General features: G+C 39.7%; 2 protein-coding genes across 2 annotated transcripts; both read right to left on the bottom strand. All coding sequences in view use genetic code 11, as the record gives it.

Annotated features, from left to right (window-relative positions):
* Nucleotides 1-237: 237 nt before the first annotated feature.
* EGR_04955 (hypothetical protein) lies at nt 238-1,179 on the bottom strand (the record flags this gene model as incomplete). Its single annotated transcript, XM_024494204.1, has 2 exons — nt 238-333; nt 1,126-1,179. 2 exons carry the CDS (start codon nt 1,177-1,179, stop codon nt 238-240), a joined length of 150 nt encoding a protein of 49 aa, XP_024351441.1.
* Nucleotides 1,180-4,756: 3,577 nt separating this feature from the next.
* Nucleotides 4,757-11,504, bottom strand: EGR_04954 (hypothetical protein; the record flags this gene model as incomplete). The annotated part of the gene is made up of 5 exons (XM_024494203.1): nt 4,757-4,806; nt 5,839-5,942; nt 8,491-8,614; nt 10,074-10,152; nt 11,457-11,504. 5 exons carry the CDS (start codon nt 11,502-11,504, stop codon nt 4,757-4,759), a joined length of 405 nt encoding a protein of 134 aa, XP_024351440.1.
* Between the last annotated feature and the right edge of the window lie 399 nt (nt 11,505-11,903).

The following is an 11,903-nucleotide window of genomic DNA, read 5'->3' as shown; positions in this document are numbered from 1 at the left end:
TTCTCCAACTAGTTGTTGAGGCAATCGCCTTTTGTCCTCCAATTTCCAATAAATCATGCGAAACCGTGCGAGTTTTAAGACAAGGCAAACACAATTCGCTACAAAAAATAAATACGACAGTTTATTTGGTTTTGTTTAAAAGTGATTTCGATTATTTTATCTTCACCTGTGCTTAGTCAGTATGGAAAATGGGTTTTTATATCTCTTAAGTGAGTAGATATCTAAAGGGCAGGCCATTTACACACAGTAGTGCTTCTTAAGGATTCCACCATTCTCTAAAACCGTCAGTTGTTCAAGCCAAAGGGATGCGGCACCTGCCTCATTGAAGCTCAACTGGCCAATGGAAATAAAGTGAGGTTAACGCAACTAATGCGCGATTGGTGGGGTATTATCTTGAAAATCAACTTTTAACCCTTGGCCTTACCAGGCACCCTCGTCTGAGTTTCCTGTACACTAAATTTATCTTCGCATCTTCAGTGCATGGTCTTTCACTGTCTGCTTCATGTTTATCAGCAGAGAAAATTTTCGAGGTCATCTTCTCAGCCACTTTTAGATACTGCGTTGGAAAATCCTCCGCTTACTTCAGTACAGTTCGTCACCGAAACTACTCCGCTGATGCTAAAAATGAGCAAAGCACGGAATTATTTCTTTAGATTGATGAGTGGTATAGTTTTTGATCATGTTGTCATGGTTACCGAAACGTGATTTTACTGTCTTTAAGTCCCTTACATCGTATTCACCTGTAAAGTTCTTTACTGCCGAAATTTTCGCGTAGTCAATAAAATTATTCATCGAATGGGTTAGCTGCTGGGGAATTAAGCAACTAGTTTGAACAAATGATTTTAAAGCTAAATCGCATTCAGCAAATCTCTATGCGCCTTCTTAATCAAGATTTAGATGAGACAAAGTCAAGGAGGGGAAGGAAATTTAGATTCCATTTTAAAAACCACCACCACTTTCATCTTGTTTAATACTTTTCTTCAGCTTAGATTTTCTTTCTTTTGGTAGATTTTCCATCGAAAAGGTAGATACTCTGTTAAGGATGCTTACAATTAAAAAATCATTCCTAGTTTAAGGTTAAGAAGTCGAATTCTTAAACGTCCTAGAACATTTCTAGATTTGCACCCCCGTTGGATCCCACTCGTCGACAGGTATACCATGGAGGAACACTCCATACATGCTGGAATATATAAACACCCCAATGAATACAAAAGTAAGGTAAAAATCGGGCCAACAAGCAGTCCGTTTTCATAATGTGCTCACGTTATTAGCGTTAAAAACCACCGTACTGAAGCCTTTAACTCTTGGTTATTCTAAGTGGGATCTCAACAGTCCAAGTGACAACACACGTACGTGACAACACACGTAGTAGGTCATACAAAGTAGTACTTATTCAACAATCCAAACGACTCCTTATACAATGTACGTGATGGAAGCGTGGAAAGAATTAAAAGTCTTTCAAACCCATTGTCATCAGATGCTGCGTGACACTTGATAGGTCTCCATTAGCCCATCTTCCGGGACTTTTGCAGTTGATATATATGTAAACTGTTTGTTTTATCATTATCACTGTACATATAGCTGAAGGTATTCATAAATTAGCCCTCTTACTAACAATAGAGAGCCCACCTCAAATCATCTCCACTTATCTTCAGGCGATGCATTTTTCTAGCCCTTATTAAATGGGCTTAAACTTTGCTAAACCGTGCGTTTTACTGCCTCACGTAGAGCTCTCTCCAAAATTTGCACAAAATAGACAAGCTCAAGTGGCATTTGTCGTCATTAGGTTTCCTAATAGGAGAAATTGAGGCGGGAGAACAATGGGGAATGCCCTACTGATAGCAAAGGGATAGGCAACTGCACAGGTTTTGCTTGTCTTTGTGGGTTAGAACAATTGATTGCGTCGAGGAGAATAGCAACCGCGCCGAAAGGTTTCAATCACCAAGTTGAATGCATCACTTATGCGATCATATTTTGCTCTCACAAGCCTATGTTAGACTCTATAAACTCCTGTCTTGGTGTTTTCACAACAGTTTTGAGTTTCCCCCAGGTTTAGTTTTCAGCTGTAATGTAGAGTTACTATCTGATTTTCCTTTTTTTCCCACTTATACCACAACACATGTGGAAATTACCTAACTTAATGCTGCTGGAGTAATAATAATAAGAAGAAAAAGGGAAATCTGCTATAACATATTTTTCAAGCGTATTTATACATCTCATCCTTTAGCGAAAACTGCAAAATTTCATCTGTCAGGTAGACACCTTAAGTGATTATTCAGAAGGTTTTACCCTAAAAAGTTTATGTTATTACGGAAGTAGATTATTTTTGGCTAGCAACTATCGGTTGGTTAAGACCTGGTACTGTAAAAACCACAAAAATTTTTTGTATCACCTACTTAAATCTTTACGAATGCGATTTGACACGTCGATTTTTCCCATATTGTAAATTTTAAGTAAAATGTCAAGAAATCAAGGAATATAGCAGTTCAGCTTGTGAATGCAACTCTGTTTGCTTTCCAAGATTAGAAGACATCCAGGTTAATTAAAAAATTCATTTACATTGCTCCAAAAATTACAAAATAGCAGTTTATTTAAAGAATGGACTAGTTCAATTCACAATCCGGTATTGTTGCATTTAATCAAACTTCTTTAAGCCTCTCCTGTAATTGCTTCCTCTTTCTTAGCTAAAAATGGGGCTTGGTTTGAGCATTTTTATAAAGCCTAAACGGATAAATGGCTAAAGGGCATGACGATAGTACAGGAGCTATGAAAACTTGCATTGACTTAAATATTTGTCTTGACTTAGAAATAAAATGTATTTTTCCTAATTATTTTCACATTTCTTGGCCATAAAAGCAGCATCTGAGTCTGCGCAAATCCATTAACCGTTTTCATGATTTGCGAGATTTTATGGCAAGCATTATTTGCTAACAAGAGAATGGCTTCCCCTTTCCGAATTCGAATGAAACTGCGCTTGAGGTCCATCCTTCTTTCCACGACTAATCTCTTTACGAGTTAACGTGGATAAATGTATCAAAATCAGCTTTTGAAGTGTATCGAGGCTTGGCATAGTTGCCTGTGCCTCATTAATAAGTTGTCCTTTTGATGTTCTACTCTTACCTTAAAGTTGTAACAATAACTGCTTCTGCAGATAAAATCGGTCGCGTAGCAACGACCTACTACTCTGTGCCGGTTCATGCCGCATTCGTTTAATTTATCAATGATTAACGGACTAAAAAGGGTCCGATTGCAAACGATGTCCAACAACATGCGATTGTTTCAAACAGGTATGTGATAAAATTCGTAGAGAAAGTTAAGGTACTCCAGCGCCTCGAGCTATCTTTCGCAGAACAATGAAAATCAAGCCACCAATGAATGAATATATGAAGGCACCAATAAGTGAAAGATTTCTCAGTGGCTGTTTAAAGCGATCTTTTTTCTTCGCCGCAGTTCGTTTCTGTTATTCTTAGGTTAAGGCCGTCCTTCTAAACAGAACTTTCAGTTCAAACTATATCAGCCTACTTTGTTTTGTGTCTTTATCAACTAGTCGTACCAAACGCAGAGTGCATGGGCCTTTTAAACTGATGTTCACGACTTTTTTTCGGAAAAGAATTTGACGTACGAAAACAACTGCAAACAGCTTAGGTGACATGTCAGGATGATAGCGGCTCATGCTAGATTGCGCTAAATTTTAGAAACCTCTCAATAAACCCCCTTGGTTAAAACCAGAAACCACAGTTATGCAAATTTAAAATAGTGGCCTTAAAACTTGACAAATGGACGAAATTTAATAGGCTTCAACCCTGGGAATTTGATGTTCACGTTCCCATTGACCGTGGGCACTTTCATCGAGGAGGTGACTCACACGGAAAAAGAGGTACCTCAGCGCCCGGCCGGCGAGCTGCGTGTCCTCCAGGCCCTCACTACTAGATTACGAGAAAACAAAGTCCATTTCCGGGATATCAGTACGCTCTGAGCTGTGTTCGTGGGAAATTGTCTGTGGTCACCTAAAAAAGAAATTAAGGGATGTAGTTCTAACCACCCATTCAATGAAAAGGCATTCATATGATACCGTTCTGGTATTTTTTTTGAATAGTAATTTAACTACCACGTGACTGCTCAGGCATGTTAAATTTACATGTCTGATTCGCAATCTCCATGGTTAATTCGGGTGGGCAATAAATATATGTATTTAAGGACGTAGGATGTATTTTAGCCACTTTTGAAATTATAATTACCTGAAATTCTGTCCATTGAAAGTAACGTGATGGGAATCGACTACGAAAGGGCTATTTACTAGACTAAACGTATTTCTATTTGGAAAACACAAAAATGTAGATAATCTCAAATGTACTGCCTGCTAAAAAGCGAATGGATGTGGCAGAAGTGATGAGTTGTCATCCCGCCTCACTTTTCACCTGGGCTATTGACAACAAAATCTCTAGCTAATCGTGAGCGCATTGTTCTACAATTTGATGCGCATTTTTACAAAAAAGGTGTTCAATTAGAAGGCATAGGTGCCTCTGTTAAAATTAAGGCTGCATGACTTGACCAGGTGACCCTTACCTGTGCCCATTGACGTCAACGGATCCGTGGTATCATGGGCAGGCGTGTTAATAACCCTTATCGCAGCAACACCATGAACATGGTAATTTAAAGTAGCTCAGGTCAGGCGGACCATGGGACAGGTGTGAGAGGGAGCACGGTCATAAATGTATTTCTGTAATGATACTCGTCTATTTGTAAACACTTTTCGCTATTTAGGCTTTGAATTAATAGGTAATCCTGATAATAATTGCGAGTTGACTAAATAATAAGTAAAAAATTAAGCAGAAGTACACAAAAAGTTACTTTTAAGAGCTCTGTGCTAGGTCATAATACCAGCGTAAAATTTTTCCCACGATAACTAAAGTAAATAGGATGCCAAGCTATTTCAAGTTGGTGGCTACCTTTGAAGGACGCTTTCAATGAATCTCACTTCTTCGGTTGTCAATCCACCGTAATTAATTCTTCTTCATTACTTCTAGATCGTAAAATATACGACCCCAAGGCCATTCACGATCCGAATCTTATCGCCTCATTCAATGATTCTTGATAATTGACAAGCAAGTATTTTTGACATTTGGAAAGGGATTTTTAAAAAAGACCCACCTCAAAGACTCCTTTAAGGATAATGGGAGGTACTGAGGCACTATATTATGCCAAATTTGCCTACATGTATACTTGTACGCATTCAGAGCATCTCATATCCTATTCTAAGATTCGCTAAAACTCCATAATTAGGTCTCAATTAAAGTGATTTGATAAGGTAGATTATTTTGTTTGTCTCCCTTACCTCACTTCCTTTAAGACAGCCTAACGTCGTACGGAGAGTTCCTAACCACGAAAGGCTCATGGGAAGTAACAAGGGAGCCATTTTAAAGACGTACCTTTAGAATAAAACTCTTCCTTACCCTCTTCTTTATGCACTATATTGTCCAGACATCCACTATCAAGACACTTGCCCATTTTTTCGGTATTTTGACACTGTTGAGGCTTTTAACAAAAGGACAAGATCGCCGACTGCACCAATTCACTCACCCCTAACACGGAAGAAATTAAGACGCGGTGGAATTAGTCCCTCTCCAAATCGACCGTTGCGTGTTGAATTGTCAGACATGTAGCGCTCATTGAGCAGGCAAAATGTATGAAGCACTTCAAAGAGTTCCAACTTTTGTAATCTTCAAATCTTTAATATGAAATGCTCAGCAAATTCGTGGAAGAGGAAAACTATTCCGAAGTAAGGTTTAAATAATGTCGAAACTAATGGAAACGGGAGCCTAATTAAAATTGTCATACCTTTTGCCAAATTCTTCTGCAATGCGAATGAGCTGGTAACATTTTTTTTGTAACTCTGGAATTTATTTATCTCGGTGTTCAGTTGTAAAATGCGTTTTATTTGGCTTAGTTAGAAGGTCCCAAGAAGTATCCAAAAAATGACAGATTCCACCCTACTCTATGAACTCAATTTCGCCTCCTTCAAAGTATTCTAGTCAGCAGAAAATTCCGCTTTTTAAGAAGACAAAATGCTATACGTGCAGGAGCTTCAGATGTCCCTCCTCAGAATCCCAGTAAATATTATTTCCGTTGATATCAGTCCAGTTTCGGTTAGCTAAATGTTTATCCTGGAAGCAAATGGGTGTTGGTACTCAGTAATTTTGTATTTTGCACTTTCAATGTTAAAGTTATCGGCCTTATGAAAAAAACAAACCACATATCCACTATTGCATTCCGTTTTTTGAAATGTTTTCCTCCATTCTCCAAAGCAGTAATGTCCCCTTCAAATCACACTTTGCTGCGTCTCTCCCTCACCTTACCGGCCATACTACCTATTTTACCTGCTTTAAAGTTGTCGTGTAGCCATACTTATAAATGGAAATTTGTTTGCGTATTCATGGGTCTGGCTGTTCTTTTAGCCAAAATTTCCCAGAGGCATTTTCACTCATTCCTGACAGGCTTTAGCCCTCACACCGCCTACTCACCATCAGATAATCCATTGTATAGGAGAGAATAACTCCGAATGGGTCTGAAAAATATCAGGAAAGCGTATAAAAAGGCGTAATTTTTGAACCCATAATTTTTGCCATTTCTCTTGGTCGAAAGTAGTCCAGTGTGAGAGTATTATAATTCATTCGCAACACTTTTTCCCCTTCACTTCACAATGATCATGAGTGCTTAAAATAATCAACATTAGTCAGATTTATCCACTCATTGTTTTGGTATACTCTCTCGAATAAAACTATCCCCCTCTTTGTTCTCCATACACATTACCGGATCTTAATTTCCAAATACCTTTATGTGAGCCTTAAAAAGTGAGTTTGGAAAGAATACCAGCTACTTTTGTCTATTCTTCGAACCCGAAGTATCCTTCGCACTTCATCGTCCTCGCGCCTTACCACCAATCCTATCTACTCATAATTTGTTGATTGGAATTGCCAGGGCGAATTTGGCATTGTTGTGTGCATTCGTACATTTTTCAACTTTTCCCATTCAAAGTCTCTAGGATTGTCCTCCATTAATTGCCAACACGCTTTGTGTTTACCAATTAGCTCCTGACACGTGTGTGGGTGGGTCACAGCGAACAAATGTTCCCTTTCCTCAGGTGAGGGTTGTAAGGGAGGAGATGCAGACGTGGGTCAATGGATAGTTCCAGTTCCTACCCCTTCCCTAACACAGAATATTGATTAGGGGAGCTCTGCATTTTATGGAGGTTGAGGTCGCTCCACTACGCGTGTGGTGGAATGCGACACCGTGAGATTAAGCCATTTGCATTCCATCAGCTGTCACCAAATCCGCTTTTAAAATGTGTGCCTGTCTAGTTAAATAAATCAAGGGATGAAGCTTTCTCCATCTACATGTCAATGGAGGTTGCATGATCCATGAGTTACAATGTTCTGGCCATTACCGAAATAACATCGGCCTTTTCTTTCTTCTCGAAGGTGTTGCAAAACTTAGCCTCTAGGCCTCCTATGCTTTTTAAGCTGCTCGGTTATGTTATATCACAAAGCATTTTCTGTAATAACTTAAGTAAAAGAATATGTCTGAAGTATGGGAGTTATAAGAAGTTTCCAAATGAACTGACTGACTCCCATGAGAAAACGCCGCTTTATAAATACTTATATTGCAGGAGATTTTACGGCATAAGGGCCATCTGAGTAGCGTCGGTTGCTGAACATGATTGTCACTAAGAGTTTAAATTGTTATTTTGAACAAATGATCGACGTTCAAACAATGAACTGAGTTAAGCTTGAAGTTCTGACGTCCCTCCATTTTAAAAAGATAGGTAGATAAGTAGCACGCAAATGATAGGAGAGTGAAACAGTGGAATTGGAATTGGGACAGAGTTCTAAGCAGCTCATTCATCCTCAAAGGACTGAATTTGCTTTGTTTGGAGTAAGCTGCGGACGCAATTAATCACTTGATGGAGGTATAACAGCAATTTCAGGTAAGATGTCACCAAAACAATTCAAACGTGCTTAAGGAAAGTGTATTCTTTGAGGGTGGTGAGAACCTGTGACTCAGTAAGGCGTAAACACCTATTCCTATATTTTACAAGATAGAACAAGATCTCCGCACCTTTAGGATGGGAGAGAGATGTAGCCCCAACCTCAGCCCACCCCTTCATATCCATTCCCCACACCCGCCCTGCGATATTTCGCCAAATGATGATTATCACCCTTTCTCCACATTAGACAAGCCCACAATCAAACGCCAATCAGAATGCATTGAAATAGAGTGAGTGGTTTGGAAATAAAACTGAGATTTATGCGGTAGTGAACGGGCATAGGTTTATTTATGGTTTTCAGAGGCAAAAATTATGTAAAATTAGCTTTCACATGCCTATTTATCGTTGGAAAGACTAACTATGAAACTTCTCTGTAGGATTTTTGAAGGAGCTTTTTGCAACTACCCATATTTTGCTATGCAATATCCCAAAACTTATTTTGTGACCTTATCTTTCGAATTTGGACCTTGAGGTTGAATGACCAATTCAGCTTTACAAATATCACTGGTAACCCAACGGTTGTGAGAACAATGGATTGTTTGCTAGATTTTAATTCTGATTTTGAACTATCTGCATAGGAGCCAAATATAAGGCGAGAAAAGGATGGTAGTTAATCCCGATGAATTGACCCAGAAGGTCGCATTCGAAGAGTTTTGGTTTCCAAAATCATTTGAGTTAATAGTGCCTCTACGATGTGGCAGTTATTGGTGAGGAAAAAATAGGTACCTATCAGAAATATTATTCCCCCATCGGATAGTCAAACGAGCGCTTTTATAGATGCGCTATACTACTCGGGGAAGCGAGTAAGGTCGGAATTTAAGAAGGCCACTAATCATGTAATTCTGATAACTGGTTATTTTCTCACTGACTCCATTTACTTCATAACCAGATTCTAGCTTCTTTCCCGAAAAACGCGTAAATTAAACCAGTTATAAATTAGTGGCAACAATTACTGAGCAATCATCTAACCAATTAGAATGCTGAACCAATCACTTTAGTCAGCCAATGAATCACTTTGCCTCGACCAATGACTAGTAGGTAGCCCTAAGACGGCCAATCACGGTCTAGAACATTGGGCATGCCAACCGTGGTCATGCTGGAACTTTTCCTCTTCACAACATAAGAATCGTCTCGCCTTCGTTGAGCCTAAATCTCTTCGAAGACAAGCCCTGCCAGCATCTATGGAGCCTAGCACTGAGTAGACGTATACACTACTGGTGCACAGTGGATACTTATCAGCACACAATTAACTTCGGTTCAGGAATCGGTGAGTTGAAACTCCTTGGTGCATATATTTTTGCAAACATTCCTTTGTACTTTGCCTCTGTGTGAAATGATTTACAGGTGCGAATGTCTAGACATCCATATTCCCGAAACCCCTAGTTGCTTAGGTAATTTATGGATGGCGTCTGTGTATGAAACTCCACACCGTTTTCGGCAGTGCGTCAATTTATACTACCCTCTGGTGTAAACATCATAAAATTTATTCCCGTAGACCGGACCTATTAGAGGGACGAGTTTTTGGGTAGTTAACCTATTCGGTGTCCCTTTGGTTCCGCCCATTGTTTCGAGTTTGTTTAGACTATGATGAGAGCTGGAATCCTCTTCTATTACGAATCGTCTTGTCAAAGCGGGGTGTTCAAAAAGGAGATTGGGAAAAACTGCAATCGGTGTATGAAAGACATACTTTTGCAACTTCGGCGAATTGGGATTCCTTGAAACCTGTAATTTCCAAGGAGAAAGAGGGAGGAAGAAACTATGCCCATATGTGTTTGGCAAAGATATACATGGTCATCTGGGGATCAAATGAATTTCAGGGACTCTCTCAATTATAAGGCCTGCTGTCCCACCCTTCCTTTTATTGCCATTGAAAGGCAGCTTTCTGTTTTGCTCACCGAAACATATTACGTGAGAATCAGACTTCGTAAATGGTTGCGGTCGTAATTTTGTTGCAAAACCAAACGCCTGCAAGTGTTCACACCAAAAGCGAAGATTAATTTCACTAGCTCGAATGAACGAGCGGACATACATGCACAAGTTGTGCCTTTGCCAGCAACGAGAAAACATTGTTTACTCTGTTTGTCACTTAAAATCCATTCAGCTAGGTTCTATTGCAGGTTGATCACATTAAAAGGAGATTCATTCGTCACTCAAGTGAATGGATGTCAATCAGAACACGGTTCTCCGTCTTATTGACAGCCAACTGCTCGAACCGAAAAATTCACACACATTTGCACCCTTTATGTGGACGGTGACGAGTTTGGTTGAAGCAAAAAGCAGAAGAAGATATTTCTTATTCTCCCCTGAACCAACACCTCTGATTCATCATCATCGTCTCGGCGATGGTGGTGGTGGTGTGCGAAGTCACTGTCACTGTGCTGGCTTGTGGACAGGAAAGACAGTAGGTAGCTAGCTGGCTTTTGTGGCATTTCATGGACCGCCTGGACACCTGTTTGTCCCACTTTTGGCCACTCCAACCTCCTTGTGCGTGCTTGGTCACTCCAGTCACGATATTCTGCCCGTTCGTTTTCGAGTTGTTATGCATTCAATATCTAACAGGTCTGAAATTCGGGTTTATTAAGCACGATGGCTGGTCGTCATTTTCAATACATTCAAAACTAGCTTTGTCGTTTTTCCGAGTACGTACCCCACCGCCCTACTACACGTTTAGTAGGCTCAAAACACCGGCCTGGGGGGGGCTTGTTTAACCGGCACGGGGGGCGGGCTATCGAATGGGTGAGCACAATGCAACCTCTCGGTGGATGTTTAAGGGGGTGGGGGAGTTCCGGTTTGGAAGGCCATTTTAAGCCCCATTTGATGGCTAAGGCCTAAAAGTGGCTGCAATTGTAATGATTCCATCGGTAGTCCAATTAAAATCATTATCCTTCCAGTGACCGCTTCGTGAATTAACCTTTTTGGTTAAGTTTTCGTGAGTAGTGTGGTTGAAACAATGACTTCGGTGTGGTTTTAGATTTGAGTATCATCCTCCCTTTTTACGTGGGCTTATAATGAACTTAAATTTAACGGTAGCGTGTGAATTACCGTCATTGTTTAGCCATTTGCTTTGATTGATTCAAATAAATTAACTTAATGCAGTTAATTGTCCTTTATAGTGTCAAAATTTCTATGACTACCTGCTCACAATGCGGTTGGCTTCCTTTTATTATAAATTAACTAATTTATGGCTTCTTTTTCCCACAAGTGGATAGGAAATTGGCATTTTGAGGCCGTCAGCATCATTAACACCTCCGTAAATTGGTACATCTCTCGGTTTTTTTACTTTACAAAAGATTTCTTTGAGTTCCAAAAAGTGTATTTGTCCTTGATATTAACGATAGAATTCGTCTCAGCCCATTTAAAAATAGAATTGTTTTACTTGAAGACCCATTTTTGTACAAGTAGGTGCTCTCACCTCCGAATTTGTCACTTTCACCAGAGAAGTGAAGTTTTCACTTGACATGAAGTTTACGTCAAGTTTAGAGTAAAACAATCTTAAGGTAAAGCATTCATCTCTCGTTGGAAAGCTGGCCTCTCGCTGGCATGATTAGAATATCCCAGACAGATTTACACATGTGATTAATCGCCTGATCAGAAAGCAAGCAATTTCTTGCTTAACAAGCATCCCATTCTGTCTCGACAGTTTTTGGCTACCTGTTGGTAGAATTAAATTTAAGATTTTTGGATGAAATGCCTGAAATTAACACCTGAAGACGGTATGATAAAAGTAATTCATTTTATAAGCTTAAGGAGTGCCTGGGAGAATAGTAACAGTAGCGCCCTTAGGCTCTGAATCTTCAGGGGCTGAAAAGCCTGCTTAGTTGAGTTCGGCAGGAATCGGAGGAATTCTGCTGCTATTTTG

The sequence above is a fragment of the Echinococcus granulosus genome, assembly GCF_000524195.1.
Source record: "Echinococcus granulosus chromosome Unknown EG_S00033, whole genome shotgun sequence".
NCBI classification, from domain to species: domain Eukaryota; kingdom Metazoa; phylum Platyhelminthes; class Cestoda; order Cyclophyllidea; family Taeniidae; genus Echinococcus; species Echinococcus granulosus.
Note: the sequence above shows the minus strand (reverse complement) of the source record. Positions and strands in the feature narration are given on the sequence as shown.